This window comes from Simochromis diagramma, unplaced genomic scaffold, assembly GCF_900408965.1.
Source record: "Simochromis diagramma unplaced genomic scaffold, fSimDia1.1 OVJJ01000321.1, whole genome shotgun sequence".
Taxonomy (NCBI): Eukaryota; Metazoa; Chordata; class Actinopteri; order Cichliformes; family Cichlidae; genus Simochromis; species Simochromis diagramma.
In genome coordinates, this window is record NW_024386772.1 from 4,216,358 (window position 1) to 4,241,678 (window position 25,321).

Sequence of the window (25,321 nt, forward strand, 5' to 3'; positions counted from 1 at the left end):
AAGGAATATAAAATGATGTCCTGGTCAACTCAGCTCAGAAAACTTAGAAAACACCAAAGCAAATCCAATAAGAGCCATGCATCTAGATAACGTGCCCGCTTCTATTTATGTCCCACAATGTGGATTACAGTGTGCTTATAAGAGTGCTAAAAATGCACAGCATCTCAGCACTCGTAAAGAAAGCAAAGCGTAAAACACTCAGAACAACCGCCAGTCCAAACTTTTACTGCATACTTCATGTCATCAATAGCTTGTATTTGTGGATACACTGAGAAATTTCCCTATGATCCAGAATAGATTTTAAGATCATGCTGATTTTTTCCTGTCTACTGTACAAATATAATCTGCTGTGCAACAGCTCCAATGAAATCATAATATAAATTGCCATGTCAGAGTCAATTGGTGTAGGTCAATTTGTATTTAAACTGCATCTAATGCATCATTTCCTAGATGCACACCACTGATTAGTGCACATTAAATATTAGAGCTGGTTTTCTGCAAACGGAAAAAAAAAGGCAAAATAATTACCAGTGTCTGTGTGTATATATCTGTGTCCTGTGCATTACTGCATGTAGATGCTCTTCCATCACTCCATATCCTCCTCCCTCAATTCATAACCCTTCTATTTGCATACTACGGTCAGTCCCTTGATTCATTATAATACAATTAAAACGCAATTAGGGCTTATTTAGGAGGAATTAGCCGAAGTGTAGAACAGAGCTAAAGCAGTGGGTGAAGGTGGGAGGGGGAAGGAATGATACTTCACATCAGTGACAGGACAGAGGAGGTGGAGGAGGATAAAGAGCAAGAGATTGACCAAGAGGGATAACTGTGGACTTCAGATGTTTTCATTCTGAAAGTACAGTCTGAGATTGAGAAAGGGAGTTAAACAATGACCCAAGGAGGCTGAGACAGGACAGCAAGAGTGCAAGAGTATGACACAGTAAATGTCAGAGAGATGCCGCTGGGTTCTAACGCTCATGACCTTGAGGAGTAAGACAATATGCACTCAGTCAGTACACCTCGGCAGGAAGTCGATGAGGTTATGTTTCAGCTCTTTCTTATGTTAATGTTTATCTGCAAGTGTGAGTTTATGTTTAGAATCAGCTCAGAAATAGAGCACAAAAAATGGAAGAGATCAAAGGGGCTTTAAATAACCGAAGAAGACATTAAAAGAGTGCACACTTAGACAAATATTTCAAAACAAGTTAATGAATGTGATTACAAGCCTTTTAGAATTGTTTTTAGGTCTGTGTAATTTAAGAAAGCAAATTACACAGACTGCAAAAGCAATTCAGCATCTAATTGCTTTAAAGACATATAATTATTTATTATTTATTTTGTGTAATCCTTTGCACCACCCGCACAAAAAGAAAAGATCTGAAGTGTCAGGGTCCCTGTGCCTACCCGGTCGGCTCAGTATGGCTACATATGTTTTTATATTCTTTTTTGTTCCTGCTCTCTCCCTTCCCCCTTTCCCTTCTCCCTCTGCCTGGGCGCAGCTCACCTGTGGGCTCCTGCCCTTGGCCCACGCACCGGGTCGCAATCACGCACCTGCGATTTGCCTTACAATCCCTTCGTGTCTCTGTGTACAGATTCCCTGGACCAACCCCTGTGTTACCCGAGTGATTGGAGTGTGAAGAGGAGCGTGAGGAGTGGACGGAGTGTGTGTGTGTGACTATCGGCGTCTTTCCCGTTCGTGTGTGGACCCCCGGAGCCCGGCTTTCCCCTCACTTTTCTAAATAATCACCTGGTGTATCATAAAAAAAGACTCTTGTGCTTTCAAGACCTAGAGCCTGCGCGTGAGTCCGTTCAGTCCCGCTGTGACATGAAGAGGCATAAAAATCTTTCCTATTAAAAGACTGAACTCAAACAGGCTTCATTTTTGTTGTTTTTCTCAAAAAAATATTTGAAGGTTCTTCTGTGGAGGAGTTCTCCGATAGTACCCGCCTATCCTTTTTGATCCATGTCAAATATTATTTGATTATATTTGATTCCTGATTTGCTCATTTCCTACTTGCCCACCTAGTTTCACAAAAGAGAGAAAAAACTGTCACTGATTGCATTCCTCTACCTCAGCTCTCTCCTTGGTAAAGACATTTAAAAAAAAAAAAAACTGAGAAATGTTACACATTAAAAGCAAATCTTTATGCTCATTTCCAGCTTCTTATTCTTGTTCTTGGACTTCAAATTGCTTCGTATTTAGCTTAAATGAGCTTTGGTGGAACCCGTCACGTCATCCTCTGTTTGAAACAGCCTGTTTTAGCTTCCTTCTGATTGGCTACCTCTCACAAACAGAGTGTCAGAACAGCAGGTGGGTGGTTTAAGTGCTGGAGCCGAATGTAACTCGACTTCTTTGGGGGATCATGAAGACGTTGGGATTGTGAAGCTTCTTCAGTGCTAGACAATGATGGGGAATCTTGGGTATTTAACCTCTTGGAGTACCTGAGAGTTGAAGACCCACCCTGAAGCCTTTTGGATGAGTCATGAAACTTCTTCATGAATCTAAGGAAAAGTCAAGTTGATTTCTAATGGAGGAGAACCTACAGAGACGTATAACAGGTGGCGCTTCTGTGCTCACGCCCGGAGCTGTTGGATTGTCTCGGCTATATTATAAATTTACACTCTCAATGACATCATGCAGAGCCAAGAGTAGAGAAACTGAGTGTTTAGATCAGACCGAAGCCAGGGTTTTCAGCTCATATGAATTCCCTGCACATGCTGCGATCTGATTGATATTCTGGGCAGGTTTAATATGGGCATCCACTAATGGAGCAGCATATGTGATGGAACATAAAGAAAAGCAGAAGAGCTCCACTTAAAGTGTAGCTGATTAATGCGATGCTAATGCTAATCTCGAGGGCTGTGCTTAATAGAGAAAACTTTAGAAGTTTGATATGGAGATTTTTAGTATTGCAATCACAGTTTTTAAGGTGGCTGCAGTAACAAGTTATTTCAGATTGAAGGGACTCTTAAATGTTCAGATGTAAAGATACAGAAAAATCAACATAAAAAATGGCATAATGTTAGCTAAAGGTCAACATGAACCTGCAACCACCTCCTTTCTGTAGAGCTATTTTCATTTCACCTTTATTTACTTCTGTCTGCTTCACTTTATCAATCTCAATCCCTCTCTAACTCCTACATCTACCTATCTCACAGCTTCATTCCACTTTGATCTACTCCCATTTCCCCCCATTTACCTTTACCTCTATCTTCTTTGTACTTTCATCTACTCTGTCTCCATCTTTTTACCCCTCTCTCTTTTTGCATCAGTGCCATTTTCTGTCTTTATGGGACTGTCTAGTAAATTTCTGAGGTTTTGCCCCCAAGCATAAATGAGCATCTTCCCCCCAAACCCTTTTCATTTATTCATATTTTTACAGTAAAACTTTGATTCTATTGTTAGAATAAACAGGGAGAAGTGAATTATTTACGGTCTAATTTAAAAAACACCAAATCACGCAAACACAAACACATGCATGCACACAGATACACACAGCAAAAACACAGCTGAAAACACCCATGCACAGATCAATAATAAATCACAGAGCAGCAAGAGGGAGGAAGAAGGCATGAGCGAAGCATTTATAGCGCTCTGGGATGGTAAATACAAAATATGGACAGCCATCCACACGTTTGGAGTCATATTCTTGCTGTTGGTGTATAAAGCAACCAATAAATACATGACAGAGGCCAAGATCACATAACCGAATAAAGAAACGGGGACAGATAGTAAATGGCCTGTATTTGTATAGCGCTTTTCTAGTCCCTAAGGACCCCAAAGCGCTTTACACAACCAGTCATCCACACACACTGGTGATGGCAAGCTACATTGTAGCCACAGCCACCCTGGGGCGCACTGACAGAGGCAAGGCTGCCGGACACTGGCGCCACCGGGCCCTCTGACCACCACCAGTAGGCAACGGGTGAAGCGTCTTGCCCAAGGACACAACGATCGAGACTGTCCAAGCCGGGGCTCGAACCGGCAACCTTCCTATTATAAGGCGAACTCCCAACTCTTGAACCACGATCGCGCCGTTAGCGACTTTAATCTGGACATGAGCAAAGATGCATCCACAATGATTTCCTCAATTATCAGTGAGTTTAATTTTAACAGATCGCTCATCACTGAGATTCAAGTGGGGGGAAAAGGCTGAAAAATGCCTGGCATCGATTTCTGCCTGATTTTTGTGAGTGGTTAAAGTAAAGTACTGTACACGGAGGCAGCTCCATCTCCAACCCGTAAAGCCAATTTAGACACACTTGTGTTGCACTGATGTGATGTAAGACCGCATCCGGGGAAATGCAGAGCGATGGCAGATTGGTCTATCGTGATTCTGGACAGCCCTCTTAAAACCAGTCACACCTAAAAGGGCTTTTCACACCATGCTTTATTGCACCATTTAAAATCTCTTTGGCAACATTAAGCCAGGGCCCCCCCGTAACTCCTCTCTCCACTTTAGCTTCACTCCGTTTGGCTGAATCCTTTCCTGCTTTGCAAAATCTAATTCTTGTCCACATACTCTCATCCTAATTGCTTTTGTGTGCATTTTGGCTCTGCCTCTCGCTCTCTTCGTCTTTTCTCGGGAGTTGGGTCACCTTGAAAGTCCCTCTCTTTCTCTCTCTCTCAGAGAGCCACTTTGCTGAAAGTGTTTGCACTTCTCTCGGTTGTTCACTGTGGATGCAGTGAGACAGTAAGAAAGAAAGAGAGAATTATACTCTCCCACACTGTCCATTTAGACTGAACTGGCCGCATGTACTGTCATACATTCGTGGACGTATTAAGAAACGACTGGCCCCAGGGCAACAATGCTGAACACGGCTCCCTCCTACCTAACACCAAGGAGTCAGTACAGAGGCATAGATGTTCCACAGTAAACCTGAGGCGACGTGTATTTCTTTGAAGGTGTCACGAAGGCTTCCTTGTTTTCACACCTTGAAAATTTTTATTTCTTCACAGATCTTTCGCTCAACTGTACTATCTATGTCTCTGGTCACTGAAAGCAGCTGCGTTTTTTACAGCTCTTTTATAAAAGCAGGCACCAAATTGGTGATTTTTTTTTTTCTTCAGTTGTCTGCTTATGTTTTCTAAATCATGCCACACTGATTCTCATTTAAAGAATGTAAAATCTTGCAGGTTTTCAGTGCAGCTTTCGTGGATCAGTTGTGTTCAAGTTCTTCATTAAAGCATGGAGTTGTGGTGTGTTAAGGAGTGTAAGAGTGTAGTGATTAGTTAGTAGGCTGTCACGTCCAAAAACTGGGAAGATTTAGGCAAAACTGTGCTGTTTACGTTGGAAATCTAACCTGAATTGCAGATTCCAGGTTGGACTCGCTGTAGTTGTTGTGCTGGAATATCAGCACAAGCAGTCGAGGCAGGATGCAAAGTGATAATGGAGTTTTTTGTCAAGGTTTTCTCTAAAAATTCTCATCTTCTCAAGCTGTTGCAGCATGTATTATCTAAGGCCATACTGTATAATTTAAGAATCTCTGAGTTCCTGTAGTAATATGTCAATAAAATTGCCCACTTGTGTCATCGTGTCTTCAACCCAGCAGCATAAATAAATGATATCAAACCGTACCGGCAGTTATAATGGCACTTTTCATGCTGCCGCTCGTGAGGGAAACAATAAGTGTAAACTAGCTGTCACCCTCCAAATGCAGACTTTGTAGGTCTGTAAAACTAAATAAGTGCATCATGATGTCAAAGATGTCAAAAGACACTTTATGCATAAAGTTACCAAATAGGAGGCATCTGACCAAACAGCAATTGGACAGAGTAAGTATGATTATATGCAACTGGAAACATCATAAACTGGTACCAGAAGATTCTGCAGCAGGTGAATAAACTCCCCAGAACACTGACAATCCTCATCAGTACAATTCAATTCAATTTTAATTATATAGCGCAAAATCTCAACAACAGTCACATCAAAGCGTTTAATATTGTAAGGTAAAGATCCGCCAATAATTCAGAGAAAACCCCAACTATCAGATGACCCAGTATGACCAAGCACTTGGCGACAGTGGGAAGGAAAAACCTCCTTTTAACAGGAAGAAACCTCTGGCAGTACCAGGCTCAGGTCAGGGCAGCCATCTCCATCACAGGAGAGGGAGACAGGACAAAAAACACATCTAACAACTTTTTGATTTGGATCTTTGGATTCAGTTCAGCTTTAGTTGTTTCCTTAGATGGAATTATTTTTATTGTTTAAAACTATTCCGCTTTAGTCTTTTTAATGTGTGTGTTAGGAGCATTTAAGCTGTTCAGAACATATAGAGTGCTAACATGTAAGTATTGCGTACACATCCCAAAGCCTCCCCATGATGGTTATGATCAAACTGAAAAAGACTAAAACTAAAGATGTTTTCTCCATACACACAATATTAAGACAGTTATTATTTTTCATTTTCTGATATTATATTTAAAAAAGAAACCTTGTGTTGCATGATTCATAACTGAATGAATCTTGATTCTTGGGTGTTGAAACTGTTGGAACAGCAGGTGGACTTCAGGCTGTTTATAAACTTGTCAGTGATTGTTGCTGTGTGCAGACAGCACTCACCGTTTGCTTTATGTCTGGGATGCCAATGCGAAACACCATCATGGCAATGTGGGCGTCCTCAGATGGCAACGAGCTGGCGCTGTGTTCCTTCAGCCTCCTCTGCTGCTGCTGCTGCTGCTGTATCTGATTGGCCTGCTGTTGGTGTGTGGGTCCGGGGTTAGACGAATAGGGGTTTCCAGGATTCCCCGGTCGGACCTGCCTGTCCCCTGTGGGACGTCCGGCCATTTTACCTGACTGCCTGTGTCCCTCGCCTCTGCCGCCCCGTGAGAGGCCTCCACGCCTGACCTCCTCCACCATCTCCTCCTCGTCGTCTTCCTCCTCCCCCTCTAGCTCGCCATTCTCCTCCTCTTCCCCTTCATCATCGCGTTCATCTTCCTCCATTTCCTCTTCCTCCTCTTCCTCCTCTTCTTCCTCGTCCTCTGCCCCAGGATAGAGATGTCGACTGTTTCCCAGCATCCTTTGTTGCTCCTCGTCGCTGGACAGGGGGCTAAATGGCATCGTCATGGCGACAGAGAGGGCGGCGAAAGTGGCAACACCATCATTCCCAGAGATACACTGCAAGGTGAAAAAGAAAGGAGGAGAGGACATGATCAGGAACAAACTGCAGAAGAAAAAGTTTTTAAGTAGAGCATCTACACAGCATCACTCTAAAATAATGTGGTCTCTATGGTAACAGACATGCAGTACTTCTAACCCTGAACACATGATGACATACTATTCACACCTCATCTATAATTGAAGCCACTTGTGATGTTAATTTTCAGCTCCCCGACTCTCGACAGACATTAAACTCAATACAAGTCTGAACTTTTGGAAGCTTTCCGTCTCCATTACATGCTGGTATTTGACTCTGAGAAATAGAACTGTACCACTAAGTGCTTCTGTACTGACATAGACTCTTAAGGAGTTACCACTGAGACAACTTGTACTACATATACAAGGTGGACACAGTCAGAGATCAGCTGGTCCCCAAGTGAACCTGGTGAAACCCTCGAAGATCAGCAGATAAAGGCTGCTGCAGGTAGCCTGAGTTTTAGTTCCTGTTTTTTCTTTGATATTTCCTTCCTCGTGGTGCTGAGTGTTTGCTTTCCCCCCATGTTTTTTCTGTTCTGGTCTGTTTATCCCTCTGTATGTCTGAATCACTCATAGTCACTCCCTATTTTGTTTTGGTTGTTGTGTTTTATACTGAACTTTCTACTCTTTTACTTCCTGCCTTGGTTAGCTTCACACCCTCAAGTGTTCACCTCCTCTGTTTCCTTCATTCTTTGCAAGATAGTCATTTATCCTGCTCCAGTCTACTTCCTAGTGTTTCCCAGCGGGGTTTTTTCTGTCAGGTGTTTTTTATATGGTTTTTATTCAATTACAAATACAACACATATGTACGTGTAAATCACTTTTATTATTGCTACTTTGCTCAGGTGTGCAGAACCTGTTAGGCCTACGAAATTCCCTAAGACTTCTTTCAGCACATTTCAAAGAGATTGTTTCAAACTTTTGATACAAAAATCCTCCTACAGTAAAAATATCTGTACCAACTTCTTCCAGTGATCCTGGAGCAATTTTGTGCCAACTGTGCATTTTTTCCTGTAATGATGTTAAATGGCAAAAGTGATAACTGAATGGCTTGGAGTTTACTAAATTTAATACTTTGGATCCATGGCCAGGAATATTCCCAGATCTTAATCCAATTGAGAATCTACAGTCAAGCCTCAAAAAAGCAGGTGGACAGGCTGAAACCAACAAATTGAGATCAACTTGCTCAAAGGCATCTCAGGATTTGACCCAGAAGCTTGAACTATCACTAATGATAACACCGTAAATACTCTTTGCATAAGTTTGATTTATCTGCAAATTAAAGTCAGTATATTGTAGAAACATGTTGAAAGCAATCTGAATAAAACCAGAAGTGAAAAAGTTAATGAAACACAAAAATTAGTTTTTACTGCCAAAACCTTTGTCTCGGGCTATACAAATATTGCTCTTACACTTTCTTTTAGGCAGGATTAAACTAAATGACAGTTTTTGGTCAATCAGTGCCTCAAAGCTGGGGGAAATATCTAGGATAGACTTTTCCATTGGTGAGTTCTCACAATTTTGATGGAGCTTTTTTGGACAGGACCATGTTCTGTGTGGCGTTTTCTGCCTCTACTGAATCATCAGGGACAGACTGGCTGCTTGTTCTGTGCCGAGGCTCACTGTGTTCCCTTATTTCAAGGAGAGAATAAAGAAAAAAAAACTGTGGGATGTTCATACCAGCTGCATGGCTGTTTTGATTTTTATTTCATACGTTTTATCCTTCCCTGTAATAATCATCAATAAACCAACACAGCCAAATCTAACCATACATAGCAGACAATGTGTCGATGCACATCTGCAGTGCAGACACTTGTAAAGGACTATAGCACTTCATATAACAGAAAAACCATACACTCGTGCTCTTGCCATCACCCCTGAGAGAGCTGAGAAGCCACTTCAGAGCGCCAGTGAGCAAGATAACAGATCTGTCCCTGAAGGACTCCGCTTGGCTCTGTGCACTGTTTTCAGGATTTTCAGCACCACTACATTCTGGACAGCTCCACACAGACCCAAACAGCTGAATAACAAACGGCGAGGAAGACACCGCTCGGGTTTACACGCGAGGATAGACGAGTCAACGGAGAGAGATGCCAGAGAGAGATGCAGGAGAAAGCAAGGAAACATCTCATTTATCATCCCATTTGTAAGCAATTACACAGATTTCCTCAAGTAGCTCTAATTACCAGTCATTTTGCAAATCTTTACATGCAGATGTAAATGCCTTTCTCACAGCTGACCTAAAAAAGTATGCAGCATCAAATATTAAGTTGGTTTTGATTTGACTTGAATGAATGTAAAGCCCATATAATAAGGGAAATTTACAATTTAAATGGACTTATGTGGTGTGTGTGTGTGTGTGTGTGTGTCTATGTGCATGTGTCACGAGGCTGCCGAGAGACTCAGGGGGACTCGGAGTCGTGTTGTGATTGAAAAAATGTGTCAGACTTGTAACGTTGAGGCTTTGGCTTTCCTCGTGGGAGCGAGAGTTAAAACTACCATCTGTCCAGCTCGAAGAGAAACAAAAGGGTCGAATAAAACAAATCTACACGGAAATGAAACAGCGAAGACAGGAGTGGCTGACAGGGCTATTCATGTGGCAAAGCATAATCACCTTAAGATGCCATTTGGATTGGTATAAAGTCTGAAATTCCTGAAAAATAGAAGCACCTTTCTTTTATATAACCAGCTCAAAGAGTTGCCTTGATTTATTTAATGCGAGTGTAGAAAATACACATCGATCTGAATAGCTGAAATAAATGAAACTTATAAAAAAATACAAAAATACCAGAGTCCAACAAAAAAACATGATCTAAAACCTTAATTTGAGGCTAAACGGCTCACTGTTTTGATACTTTGTGTCTGCCTTGAGATGCTATTCTATGTCAGCCTTCTGTGTCCTTTCATTTTCTTCTCACTTCTCACACACACAAACAAACTCAGTCAATGCAGAGCTGGTTGTGACAACTACTGACTGGCTGAAAACATTTCTGTCTGAACTTCTGCTCACAGTCAGGAAAAAAAGGGCTTGTGCGGCAAACTGTAGAGCACAACCCCCCCCCCCCCCCCCCACCCCCACCACCAACGTACCAAAGAAATGTCAAATCAGTTATTTTATAATTAGCATTTTATCATTAACATTAACGCAGAAGTAGTATTTCAAAAATGTGTCTTACTGAGTTTTTTTGTAAGAGTTTCTGCAGAAACACGTCTAGGTGACTGATCATAACTGAACATGGAAACAAATTGACTAAATTAAAGGAAAAATCTCAAGTTGTCAGCAATTCTGTGTAACATAAGCGATTTATCAAACCACAGTGTTTGGCGTATAATTTGGTGCTCACTCATACTCATGCCCCTGAGTACAAATGGTTGATCAGCCCTAGCAAACTTGGTTTTACTGGCCAGGCTTTTGTTCTCTTGCTTTGGTAATTAGGCACAGCTTACAGCATATCTCATGTGAAGGTAAAACAAAACGCTAAGAGCTGTTATCAGAGCTGACATTAATTTGAAAATAACGCACACAGAGTATAAACCCACTGCATTTGTAAGTTGCTGTTACAGCTAGCCTTCAGAATAGCTTTCATGTTAGCTGCAATGTCTTGTTAGGTGGCAGTTTCTACTCACTTCCTTTGCCCAATGTGTGCCTTTCTCTTTTTTTGTGTATATTCCTCTGGATTGTATACATCTCTTCTGTTTGCTATTGATTCCTGCTCTCTTACTATTTATATTTTACTCCTGCACACTTGGCATGGAGCACCCATAATTTCATTGTACATGTACAATCATAATAAAAGACTCTTCTTTCCTATTCTATTCTTTAAGTGGGAGGAATAGGAGTACCCGGAGAGAACCCAAACATACACAGAGACAGCATGCAAACACAGAAGGTCCCCAGCTGGCTGATGGAGGTGAACCCAGGACCTTCTTGATGTGAGACTATTAGCTTTGCAGTGTAGAGGAGAAAGGGTCAAAGATTACAAGGGCTGCTGTATTGTACTCTATCATTTATGATGGAAAGATATGGTTTCAAGACCAAGCATTTAAAGAAACAAAATTCTGGTTATTTTTTGCTTAATTTGTTCTTGCTTCTTGATTCAGTTTTTTTTTTTAACTAACAAAGATTTGAGGGTCACATGCAAGAAGAATTTTGTTGATTTTGTTGTTTTACTTTGCATTATTTCTTATTTTTGGACACAAGAGTAGCTTAAATTAAAATAATGCAGACCGGGTATACAGTCACTATTTGATACATAGATTGTGGACTTTATAAGCAAATAACAAATCAAAACAAAATCTTTTTTCTACTGCAGTAAACAGTAAACACAATCATAAGATAAATGTAGCGGATAGAGAAGTGCCTAAGTGCACTTGAGTCAAGTAAATATATAAAGTATTAACTTGCAAATATTGCATTTTAAATTTTCAGGAAAGGTTAAAACTCCCATAAATGTCAACAAATTCATGAGGCCTCTATAGAAACATCAGTAATCTGACTAAGCATACAGAGACGATGGCTGAGATGGAGAAGCAGGATTGGAAGCAATTTTCTTTTAAAGGAAACTGACAAACAAAAAAGACACAAGGGCAAAGAGAGAGAAGGAAAGAGAACAGGCCGCCTTCTGAAGTTTCATCAGAAAGCTGACCAATCACAGATACAGTAAGTACCTCCAGAAGATATGATAATAAATGGAAGTGAACAATCCATAATTTTGCATACTGCTGATCAGGGGCGGAGCGTGGGGGTGGCTTACTGGGCTTAAGCCCGGGTTGTTTTGTCAGAAGCCCGGGGTATTTTGGAGTGTAATTTTTTCATAGTTAGATGTCTGGCTGACAACTGTATAAAACAAAAAGTACACACAATATTCGAAGCACATAGTGCACACTGTGGGAATTTACGACTGTGCGTGAATCCCCCCCTGATATTGGTATGATCCGAGCTCAGGCACTAAGCGACTGAGCGAGGGGGCGGGGCAGCTGCTACCTGTGTGCGGTGTTGGAGAAACGGAGCCAGCCATACTAAGGAGAGCTTAAGTTTGACCAGGTACCAAAGCAAATCATTCGTACTGTACAAATAATGTAAATATGACGGTGCATCACGAAAGATTGATATCAAACTGATCACTTGACCAATATTACGTTACTTGCTCTTCAAGTGAATCAACAAATGGCGAAATGAAAAGCCGAACAAATGCTATTTTTTTTTTTTTTTTTTTTTTTAGAGAGTCTTAGCTTACCTGTGTTTATTTCATATTTTCAGTTCTTACCCTCCCCGACTAAATCGGTTTCAGTTATGTACTGAAATATAAGAATGGACATTCGAGGGTTCTTTCAAAGAAAAAACTCAGGTAAATGTTATTTTATATATTATGCTTTGTATGTTGTTCAGTATATTTCTATGCAAAACAAGAGGGATTTCAGTACACAGCAGGATATTCACATTTGTAACCAGATATTTACACTTTAGGGAGAAAACATAAACATTTTTACTGTACAACATCAATTTAGAGTAAACTTTTGTTTTAGATAAATATTGAAATATATTTTGAATTAGTTAAATGTCAGAATAAAGAGAGACAGAGCTTTCTGTTTTTAGGAGTACATGTACACTAAGTTTGTTAATTAATAAGAAACTCCAGACGATTCCATTCTGAGCTGAAGAAGCTTCTGATAGGTTAGTAGAGTCCATGTGAGTAAACTGGTGGCACAGCTGTGGATGCATATAAGGCAAAACACAGAGCCTGTTTCTTGACATGGGAAAATCAAGAGATGTCAACCAAACACCAGGAAAAGAACTGTGGAGCTCCATAAGTGTGGCTCAGTTTGAATACAATTTGGTGCCATTTGCAATTAAGAAATACAGATAGTTTCTCTCTTTACTCTTAAGTTAACAAATATGGTTTTTATATTTATCAATCTAAAAAAAATAAACATTTAGTCTGATTTGATGTTACAATTAAAAAAGTGTTTGTGTTTTTATCTGAAGAGTTTGTAAATATCTGTATATTTGATGATTGTCAGCACAAAGAGGGAGAGAGGAACAGAGAGGGAGATGGAGAATGAGGACAGAACAGAGATGAACAAGAGCAGGTGAGACACACATGTTAGTCAAATGGTTATTTACCAAAAGTATCACCGTATCACAGGTCCTCATGTATCTCGTACCTAGTGTTTCTTTTTAGGTTTGTTATTTTTCAAATTCTATATTTATTAAGTTTTGCAGCTTGTTTGCACAACAAGGCTAAATAATTATATAAACTTTTCTCAATCTAAATATTGTACTTTGGTAAAATTAAAAAATAAATGTAGCGCAAGTCTATGATGATTTTTAGTGCTACTATCATCTAGTTCTGATTCTGGTTCTGTCTTGGTTAAGTCCTCAGTAGTCCTGATTTTGAACTGTTGTAGTCCTGTTTTAATTCCGGATCAGTTCTGGGTCTGGTTGAATTGGGGTTTAGTCCTCGTGTCTTGATACGGCCCTGATTTTGTTCTGCCTTGCTGCTTAATTAAAAAACTAGTTTAAGGTGTCCTGCACATGTGATATATATTTTTCCCTATATGAAGTCATTCTTTTTTGAACAAAACTCAAAACAGAGCCAATTAATCTTTCAGTCATTTCTACCCCCCCCCAAGGGAAAAAAAAAATCCCACATGCATACTACCCTCTTTTGGGCTAAGCCCCGGGTGTTTCAAATGTCTGGCTCCGCCTCTGCTGCTGATTAAGCAAATATGTACAGGGAAGCAGCGAGGTGTGAGAGATAGGAATGAAGAAACAGGAGACAGAGAGAAAAGTGCAAATTTAAATCCTGCCAATCCATAAGAGCAACTCAAAGGGTCACCGCGACTTCAATTTTAGTCACCTGCTCGTGTTTGTGAATATTTTGTACTGCAAAAACGCTTACTGTACACATCGTAGAAAAGAAAACTAGACTTTTGTTTCCGACACTGTGCATATGCTCGCAAAATAATCATAAATTACAACTAAGCCTGACAGATAAGTCATTTGTTTTGTTTTCAAGTTAAATATTTGAACAGATCTATCAACAGATAGATCAGAAAGACTCCATTTCCAGTTTGTGGCACATATGTTCAACATATTTTCAACTTTTGCTATTGCTTGGTGGTCAGTTAACAAGTGGTTGCTATAGCCACATCTGCTCGTAACCGAAGGAATCACCAAACCAATGAAAGAAGAACCAGATAAATGTTGTCCAGCTGAATGCGCTGGAGAAACAGTTACAGTCCAGACAGTTTATCCTCTCATGGTAGATTAAGTGTTAGTCTTTAAATAATTTAATCAGCTGGCCAGTCAGTCTTATTTAAACTGAACTCTGAATCAGGCTAACTTTAAACTGAACTTCTGCTCTGTTTGCTAAACTATGATTAACAAACAGAACACACACAGCCACCCTTAGAGGCAATGTGGTATCTGTGAGGCGAGAGCAGCACGTTGCAGAAAATACAACAAGAAAATGGCACACATGGATGATGATGACTGAAGAAGAGTGAGAGAAAAGAGAGGAAGGATATAAAAAAAAACTGTGGAGATATTGTGATGGAACAAATGAACTCTGAAGGAGGAGAGTGAGGATGGGAGTCGAATGTGAGAGGTGTCTGTGAAACCAGAAGGTGTGAACTCACAGAGCCGATGGTGGAGAGAAGAGAGGAAAAGAAGACAGCGAGGAGGAAGGTCAGGTTGAACCATGAATCTACTGCCAATTTTTTTTATTATTATTAAAGCTGCCAATTCCCAGAGTCAACGCTGTTTTTAGATTTGGCCTTTTCCCACATTTTCACGCCAAAAACTTGAAAGGAGAACACCTTTATGCATAATTCAATTCTGTCAGGTTGGAGAAGGCTCTGAAACACCACTAAAACACTCATGAGATGCTAAAACACTCCAGTGAAAGCCATGATGAAATTTATTTTACGGTGAGGAGCTCGTTAAAGCAGGCAGAGCAGGTTGCTTTGCAGGTTTTTAACGGACTCGTACCTTGAAGCTGTGGAGTAAAATCCTCCCACACTGCACAGCGATCATCTGCCGTCTGAAATAATAATCTGAAAGTGGCTGGCGTGACAGAGCCATTTGTCACACATTCTTAGCTATTTATTCATATATTTTTAAGCTAGATACTAGCATGATCCCAAAGGATGGAGCAGCAGCTAAAAAAGCGTGATCCAAACTTTTGAAAGAATCACTCATCGTCAATTACGCCGGAACAGGTCAGAGGGAAAATTATGAGAGGGAAAGTGATAATCAGCTCCCAAGAGAAAAGCCATGACTCACACATAAAAGATCTTCATAATGAATGCTCTGTGTGTGCGCACTTATGTGTGTCTATCTCAGTGATGAGGAAGAGGGCGATGATGCGATTAGATACTGCCTAATTCCAACAAGTGATAATCGTCTCCTCAGCTTTTGTATCTGACTACAGAAAATCTCCATCTCTCGGCATTCTCCTTGGAGAGCTGTTTTAGTTTCAGGTCATATCATTAACACTTTAGTCAGTCCTGCAACCTAAAACTGCATTAACCCTGCTGACCTTCACCTCATTGAGCAATCAGGCTGACATTAGCCACACGAGGGAAGCAAGGAAAACGTGGGAACAGCGACTAAGTCGATCAGATTAAATACAAAAAACGTAATGCTTTTTATCCCTTACACCCAATGCTGAGGGTCGTGCTGTTAAAGCCTGCTAACATGTGACGTTCTGCGATATGTTGCGTCATTGCGTCAGTGTGTTTCTTACTGCAACATGTATTTTAGAAACAATGTGTTTTCTTCCTTGTTGCAGAGGAAGATCAGAAGATTGAAGAGGCTTTCATGTCTGTCCAGTAAATTTAAAATTAAGCCTGCAGCTGGTTATCTTAGCTGAGCACAAACACAGGAAGCGGGGAGAAGCGAGTCACCAAGAACAGTGCTGATTATGGATTAAGGATCACTCGATATCAGGAAGACTCGCCCTGCTGAGGAGGTCCACATGGTTCTCACTCACAGGGTGTCAAATACTGCCTATACTGGGTCATTTTTCTGTGTGAAGGTTTTTGGCCTAAAAAGGTTCCAACAAACAGTATGCAAAACAAAACTAAGCAGCAGGAAAAGCAGCGTTTTGATTTGTGTGACAGCCACGTTTCCTCTCAGCAGTTTGTGCATATCTCTGAGCCACCATCACTCTGCAAGAAAACACATTTGAACCCCTGGGAGGGGAAAACTGTAGGCTGGTCAGGAATACTGATTTTACAGGAACGATCAAGCAACCAAGTTATTTTAGAAACTAAAATCACCATTTATGAGCCCAGTATAGATTTTGTTTTTATTGAAGGATCTACTTGTGTTTTTTGTGACAGACATTTTGAAACATTGATTACTTTGGGCATCAGATATCTCCTGCAAGGCCTCTGCAGCAGTAAATCTTGATGCTCTATAGGTCTATTAGCCATGCTTCACTGCACAACAGCGCAATGCAGTAATTAGAAGTGGAAAATTAAAATCTTTGCCACCTCAGTGGAGCAGTCCATGAGAAAACTATGAAAATTTGCAGGAGAAGTGGAGAGAAAGAGTCAGCAGCAACTTAATATTCAGCTGCGGTCACTTGAAGTTTAACAGGAAGAGCTAGCCATTAGCTTTCTGAGCCAAGCTACCTCATGAGCAAGATGTCAACAAGTCACAGCTTCCTCCCAACAACATAAATCTCACAACTTTGCTGCATTTAAACTTTCTGTGTGGACATAAATGGTAATTTGTGATTTTTTTAGACATACTGCTTGGCAGATTTAGGGGAGCTTCTGTATAAAAGATGGTGGTAGGCATACTTTGTTAAGCTAGTGAAAGGACTTTAAGCTAAATTAGCTAGCTTTTGGCAGTAGCTTCATTTCATCATAAAGACATGACAGGATGATTAATCCTCTTGTCTAATTCTTGGCATTAAATTGAGCAAAGTTATTGCATTAAATGCCAAACTGCTACTTTAAACACCCTCCTTTTATCCAAGAATGCACTTGGATCAATAAGCGTACGAGTACGAGGCGTGCACAATGAGTTAATGGACATTGGCAAACTGAAAACTTTATTTGTTCTGCTGCTGGCAGTGTCGAGCTCGCGTGCCCCTGCCTTCACACATTTGCTGGAGATTCATTTGTACTCCTGAGAAGATCTGACAGCTTTCATATTTATCTGCTCTGTTGGCAGTGTCGCTCTCAAAAGTGTTTGTCATTGAGTCTCTTAGTTCAGACACAGCAGTGTGTTATGCAAACACAGTCTGCGTCAGTCTCGTTTTTACGTGACGATATGCAACTGTGCTGTGCATGCAGTAATGATATTTCTGCACTTTAATAATCCTAGAGAAAGTCTTACACAGCATGCGGAACAACGTTTTGGCTTTTGCTCTTTAGGTGATCTGTTAAACATGTATGTGAAAAAAAACGTACCAGTTTCTGTTATGTGCGCTCCAATCGAAACGTTTGCCTCAGCCATCTAATCAATTAATGTCATTTCAATTACAGTTTTGGTTTCCGATGATTATTAAAACAACACAGTTAAGATCAAATATTCTACCCACCTTCTATTTTGCATTAATGCTCCCGTTTTACCTTGAAGCACATCATTTACCTTATTTTATTTGCCCCAACATAGAGCCACAGTCACTCCACAACAGGTTATATTTTCAGTTCAAGCAAATCAACTCAATTAAAAAGACAAGGGTCTATTTTTTTAAAGTTTAACAAGCTCATTATTTTTTCACTAATAATTGTTATCTTAATGCCAACAAAAAGAATTATATCCATGATTTTTGCCATAATCAAGCAGGTCTGTTGTTCCATAATTAAACTGAGCGCTAATAACTTGTTACCATCGGGGAGTCGATGTGTTTGCACACATAGACTTTTTTCTTGGGTGGGTCACCCAGATATATAACAACAACAAGCGCATTACGCTTTTTCAAATTCTCTTGCTTCATTTTTTTCTCTATCGTGTTTCCCGGCGGGAAGGCTGAACGGGATAATGTCTCATTCATCTGCTCTTCCAAGAGTCTCTCATCCCGCTGTTGAACAGACATCCGTAGTTCTTGTTCTGATTTGAGATGCACTTCGACATGGAGGACTACTCTCACCACACCCTGCAGCAGGTGGAGAACTGGTTCATATGCTGCTCTGCTGACCTCACTGAGGCTACAGAACTGAAGAAGGACAGTTCTTCCATGGGATGAAGAACTGACTGGTGAAGCAGCTGAATATTATTCAGTTATTAGTTGTTACAATATATATAATTTTATTATTTATAAATGTAATACAAACGTTTGTTTAACTTTTTCATTCTAATTATACTCAGCTCGAATGTGAAGAAAAGAAGGAAAGTAAACAACCTCTCTATTTTCTGTTGCCTACATGAAAATGTGTACAGTTACAGTCAGGGGTTAAAGTGGGATTCAGGAGGTGGGGAAACCCTAAAATTGGTTGTAATGGGTCAGTGTAGGGAAATAAATCACAATAATTTCACGTGTACAAACCCAATATCTGATTTAAAAACTTGAGGACTTACATGTAAGCTTTAAATTTCCAGTTCTGCATCTGTACTCAGTAAGTACAAATACCTGAAAATTCTACTTAAGTACAGTACTTGTCTCCTCTGCTACTGCATATATGTGCACATATACACGCAAGCACAAACCGCTGCCAGCAACATACCCTGTCTCTGCAGAAATATTGTGCTGCACATGTGAAAAGCCATTGCAGTGTTACATAATTCAAGAAGAACCAGCAGCTATCCAGGACGGCTCAGCTGACACCCTTCTATACGTCTTCTTTGCAAATCTCATAAAGGACATGCTATATGAGCAGTTTGCCCATCGATGCTACGCATCTAAAAGCTGTTTTGAGCCCACCTCCACCCAGTTTCTCCTTTCATGCTGTGTCTGACCCAATCATGTCTGATGTCATACATTGTTGCTCTGTTCTCTATGGGGAGGTCCTGCAGCTGCTTCCTCTAACCACACTCGTCATGATTGAAATAAAATATTAGAATATGATGCTGTGCTGGCTGAGCTCTTGTTATTTAGGCTGGATCAGTCTATGTGGTGGACAAATAACAGAAAGTAAGCCCACAGGAGCATTAGCTGTTTGTTTTTTTCTTTTTGGCAGCGCTAAAATGTTTCTGCATTGCTGCTTTGTAATTACCTGTAGCAGAATTTGAATTCCAGTGGTGTATTTACTCAATATGTACTTGAGCTCAAATCAGCAAATGAAACAGGTGGCTGGCAGCTCTGAGTAGTATCACACTTGTCAGAAATGAATTGGTAAGATATTCATGGATAGGGAACAAGCGAGATGAGCCATTAACATCTGCTTTTGAAAGACACAAAGCTCACAGGACAAAGTGGTATGTCTGACAAATCTGTGTCTGGCAAGGGAAAGGTGGATTTGAGCACACGGCTACTTGGATTAAGTGTAATCTATACGAAACTTTTCTTAAATACACAATCACACATCTGTGCCACACTTTAACTTTCTACTGAAGGCTGAGGGCAATGAGCAGGGAAAAAATGGGGTTATGAGGCAGCATTTCCAGTTCTGCTTGAGACGTTTTCGTGTGACAGAAGTGAGAGGGAAATGAGGTAACTTTCCTGGGTGACTTGCCAGAGTCTTGACCTCATTCTACTAAGCTTCAGTCTATCTGCAGTCTGTGTGATGCCATCAAAAGACTGACATCCCACCAGCACAGTGACATCTAACCTCCCTCCCTTTCTTTTTTATCTCTCACAAACACACATATATCTTCACACGCTCTCCCTTTCTCCTTCTCCCTTCTCTCTGTGGTTCACTCTCTTTTATGTAGGACATAGTGTGCATATAGATAGATATTTTCAGTGTCTTGGTCCCCAGGAAATTTCACTGGGAAACTTCCAAAGAACAGATCGCCCCACTTTCCTGCCACTAAACTGGAACGGCCAATTTCCCTCCCTCCTTGTTTGACATCTACACACAAAGTGGCGCTCTGATACACACAAATGGACACAAATCTGTGGTACAGCCCGTCTGTGTGTGCAGCAGGGTCTCGTATACACATACAGGCCCCATAAAGATGCACATAAATAAAACTACAGTCGCACGCACATGTTGTCATCTCTCGGCACAAAGATATGTAAGTCAGGTAAAACACCTCTAAACTGTAGTGACCCAAGGGTGCTCGCACAAAGGAGAATGAAGCCACGTGTATTACGCACATTCTGATGTAACCATCCCCTGTGCTATCAAACTAGGGTGAGCGCCGACGGAGGAACCTGGTTCAAGTTTAAAAGAAAAAGGGTGGAGTGTGCAACAGCATCACTGGTGTTCTCATCATGGAAATGTCACAGAATTAGGCTCGGGACACCTCTGAAAAGAACACCAGCACATTTGGTGTCCCAGAATCTCCCTTCTGTGCAGCCTCCACTCGCCATCCCACCATAACTACACTCAACATGCTAACAGGAACACTGGCAGCCATGCTAGAGTTCCTGTTAACAGTGGCTAATGGCTTTGCTCTGTGAGGCCATGTTCAGACACAGTGGTGCCCACTCTGGCTCAAACAAGCATGAAGCAGACACGATATTTATTCCTTTTAGCAATCGTTGTCATCTGTTGTCATCAACTGTATATAAAGGATGGACATAACCCCTCCCTCATCTTGTGGTTAGTGAGTTTCTACAGTGAGAATTTCTCACTGTTGCCATCTGACTGTGAAATCCTTTGTGACTGACAAGTTGTTAGATCATGAGACTAATCTGGTCTATCCGTCTTTCTGATGCCAGTAATGCCCAAAATTTACTAAATGAACTTCATATTTTCCTCCTCCTGTACTCCTACTGACTTGAAACTAGCGTTAGAAGCAATAATAAAGTCAGCAGGAAAGAGTTTATTGAGGTCACAGAACAAGACTCACAGAAGTAAGAAGTAATTCTGCAGATAGTGTCACAAAGATTGGCAGTTTAAGGCACCTCATCACAAACTTCCCCTCAGAGCTGGAAGCTTTGCGAGTCTGTGGGTCAGATTTATTTAATGGTAAATAGTTTTACGGGTGATTTACAAAAAGTGGTGCTGCTTTCTAAACGCAGGCGCAGTTGGTTCATTTCAGTATCAAGCACAAAAAATAAGACATGTTTTTCAGCATTAAATATTGGTTCAACTAGCAGTAATTTGCACTTTCTAAATGATATTAGATCAGTTTGTGTTGAATATTGATAAAGAAAATCCCAGAAATACATATGCAACAGGGTCAGTTGCAAAAATGTTGTAGTTCCCACATCTTACATCCAGTCTTCTCACTGCTCTCTCTTTATAAATGTAGATAGTGCTTTTTTCATGCAAAACATTTTGAAAGTTCATAATGTACTGTTAACCTCCTTTTTTCTTTGATTTTACTTGAAAAACTCTTGTACCATAAACCAAAAACACCACATTTTACTTAACAGTAGCCAACCCATGCATGCTTACAAGAAATGGAAAACCCTTCACAACAACAAAAAGCCCAAAGACATCTATCCAATTCCGCCTCCTTCTTTGAGCATCTAAAGATCTGGCATTGTGGTACAGGGAGAAAATGTAGACATGTTGCAGAAACGCAATAAACCACCCCCCAAGAGGGATTCCTATCTATATACAACAGTGGTTTATAGTGAAGATGTGAGTGGGTGTATGAAAAGTACATAAAGACACAAGCAAAAATAAGCATGTGGGCTTATGCTGAGGGGTAAAAGTGACCCTGTGGTTTAATTCCCTGTGCATCAAAATTGTGTTACAGGCTACAGCCTACCAAATCTAGCCTTTCAGCAGAGTGAATTTTAAAGTATTTTACAGTCAAACCAATGCATTAGAGACTTACAATTTCAATTTAATAAAGGTTAGCTGGAAGCAGCCTTATTCAAGTCAGTAAATTCGTAATTAGCAACACTGATTTAATAAGGTTTCTCTTTCTCTTGTGGCTCTCAGCAGCTATTCACTCCTTTTGTGGATCACTTAGGTCACTCGTAATGTTGATTTGTATATAAATGCTCTCTAATCTTTTGATCAAATTATGGTTAGGTTGTTAATTTATAAAAACTTGAAGAAAGTTTGGGCAGTTAAAGTTTAAAATAAGTAAATGCTGGTCTAGAAGCACTCATTTTATTACGGCTTAAAAAGCTCCTGCTAAGCAGTTAGCTTTGTCTGGTCCCTCACCCAGGACCAATTTGCCATGGGAGACCATACCAGGGGGCAAAAGCCCCCACACAACTTAGCCCCTGGGATCCCTGGGACACACAAACCCCTCCACCACGATAAGGTAGCGATTCGGGGAGAAGCAGATGGGAAAGGTACAAAAAAATCATTAATGTGCAGTTGTTACAAAGAGAGGAAATTATCCACAGAGGGCACTGTTCTTTTTTCTACCAGAATGTAAACATGCTTTTTATTGGAGTACAGTTGGTCATTGGGAAACCATGACAATCCATGCTGATTGGAGCCTCCAGTGGACATTGGAGGGACTGCAGTTTTTGCAACTTCACAACTTCTATGTTTCAGTCTATCTGCAATGTGATTTTCCTTCATTTACTTTGTTTCCATGGTAACAAGTCATGTTAATCACCACTGATTTTCTGAATAAGTGAAAAACTTTACATGCACTAACTCAAAAGACTGTAAAAGGTTGGTGTTTCTGATATCATTTGAGTTTTTCATGCAACTGGCCAGTCACGATGTTGGGATGTCAGTGATGTCAGAGACATGCATATCTAGTGGGGCTCAGCATGAAAATGAGTTTGTGGTGTATGAAAACACAGGAATTTCATCCAGCTCACTGAGGTTTGTGTCCCATGAAAAATGAAAATCAAATGCAGAGTAATTACTTTCGGACTGTGCTGACGTTTTAGTTTAAGTTAAAAAAAAATCTGATTTTTTAGTTTTCATTTACAGTTTCTGTCCTGGCTTGACTAGTTTTACAATCACACAGATTATTTTAATCAAACAGCCCTTTTTACAATCAGTAGAAGCAATTCAAAGGCTTTTGAGACAAACGTGTGCAGGCTTTTCCCCAAAGTTGTAAAACTCTAAGATCACAAAAAGGCGATTGTTGAGCACTGATTATGAAGTAGGAAGAGCAATATGAACAAAGATCACACAGCTAGCTTAAAGCTCTTTAAATATCAACCAAAAATTTCCCTGGAAAGGTCACCGTAATTAACTTTGTTGATAACATTTAAGAAATTAAACAATTAAGAAATTAATGATGAGGGCTTGGAGCAATTTTTGATAATCTATGTAGATATGATACCGTGTATTTATGAAAAGGAAACACTCTAAAACTTTATGTTTAACTAAATAGTTGTTCAATAAATTAACTTCTTGTTTTGCCTGTAATAATTTCATAAAGCAGAGGAAAGGTCACATTTAAAATGCCATGTTTAGTCCAACCACCATCATAGAAGTGGAAAATATACAATTAAGCATCACATGAAAGGAGGAGAAGAAAGAAAAATGATTGTAATTGCTGCTCATGAACATAGCAGCTGATTATTTTTCTATTCTTCACCTACTTGATCATTTCAGCTCCATTTAATAACAAACTAAAGCTTCGGGAAACGCAAGCGCTGTTCATCTTTACATGCGTGGATTCGAGCACCGTGTTTGTTCAAGATCCCTCCTATAGAAGTGATGAAGACAGTCGATCAGCTGGGGAGTCAGAGAGCTGAGATCACTTTCAAATAGCCTGCTAATTAATTCGCTTTATTTGTCATTGCCACTAAATCTCTGTGGAGCAGCACAGAACCTGTTCTTGGTTTCTGCTAGCAGCTATATGTGCAGCCTGTTTTAGAGAGCTGAGTAATATCCTCCGTCGCACAGACTCATCTCTCTGGTCTGGCTGTGGAGCTGAAGCGGAGGCTTGGCCCAGAAAGGCAGGACCCACTTGCTGCCGTCTAGGCCCAAGTGGGGGGTTTCGTTGGCAGAGCGTGGGGAGGTCATTAATAAATAAGCCAAAACGAGAGTAGCTGTAGGGAAGGAGGCTGCCGGAACATATGAGGGGCTGTGAAATATTAAAGGATACTGCTCCACTGCTCCAGGCGCCAAATGAGAGGCTGACCATGTGGCAACCTCCGGGTCGTCCCTGTTGCTTTCTACTCCCAACCAGCTTCACATGTCTCCCTGTCGGTCACATTCACCACAGCCTGCTGGATTTCTGCTTTGCTTCTCTCTTCCCAGAACAGCGTTCTTTGAAGTGGTTGTCAGAAAGTGCCAACCGTCAGCAGAGTCTGCAAAGCAATTCGAGTTTTGATCTGGACCCGCTGGGAATTGACCAAAGCTGAGTTTGTGATGAGCGTGCAGCTCTGACAACACTAAAGATGGGCTTTATGCAGTAGTTGGAATTCAATAGCATCCATCAGGAGACACAAGAGTGATTCATACTTAAATACACTCAAAATGAGGTAAAAAAGTATGTGGGGACAAAAGCCGGACAAAGCTGTCACGTCTGAGAAAGCCCTCTCTGACCGAGTGAGGGGAGATTTTAGCTCCCTGCGGTCCAGCAGTGGCTGAATCAGCGCTTCTTTCAGGGTCTGTGGTTTCATGTTTCAACGCTCTTGAATGAAAAATCTATTTTCTCAGACAGATACAGAATCCTAAACAGGCACAATACGGAGGGGCTTTTACCCACTAACTACTTCACAAGGGCCTCGTTGCATACAGGCTCATCAAAAGCAGTCAGTATTCAGAACCTTTTTTTTTTACATCGACCATATACCAACATTTGTATGACAATAAAATGATCGAGAAGACATTTGGATAAAGCAAATATTCTGCCTTTTACTCCAAAACACATTTATTTGGCACCTCTAGGTTTTGTTTACTTTGAAGCCAAAGGTTCTTTCCTCCAAAACATGATCTCCCTCTTAAACATAATGCACATTCAAGTTTTTTCCTGACTGAGTGGTGATGCATCAGGCATCAGCATCATCACGATTTCTTCTCGCACTAAGTTAATGTATTTCACAGCAAGATTTATAAGCAGGCCTGTATTTGCTTTTAGATTTGTTATTTTTGGTACTGAGTCACTTGGTAACTTAATGCTATCATTAAGCTGATGTATGTGGGTTAAAAGGGTGCAATGACATCACTCTGTACTAAACAAAAGGAAGCATTTATGTGATAAATGTTTTATTATTCATAATTCTTGGGTG

At 40.5% G+C, this 25,321-nt stretch overlaps 1 protein-coding gene across 5 annotated transcripts in view; it reads right to left on the reverse strand.

Moving 5' to 3' along the window:
• The window catches only part of shank1 (SH3 and multiple ankyrin repeat domains 1), a 115,197-nt gene that overhangs the window by 75,048 nt on the left and 14,828 nt on the right, over positions 1-25,321 (reverse strand). For all 5 annotated transcript variants that reach the window (XM_040043640.1, XM_040043632.1, XM_040043623.1 and 2 more), the window contains exon 2: positions 6,567-7,121. In XM_040043640.1, coding sequence (XP_039899574.1) covers positions 6,567-7,070 — 504 coding nt within the window. In that variant the 5' untranslated portion in view covers positions 7,071-7,121. The remainder of the gene's footprint in view (positions 1-6,566; positions 7,122-25,321) is intronic.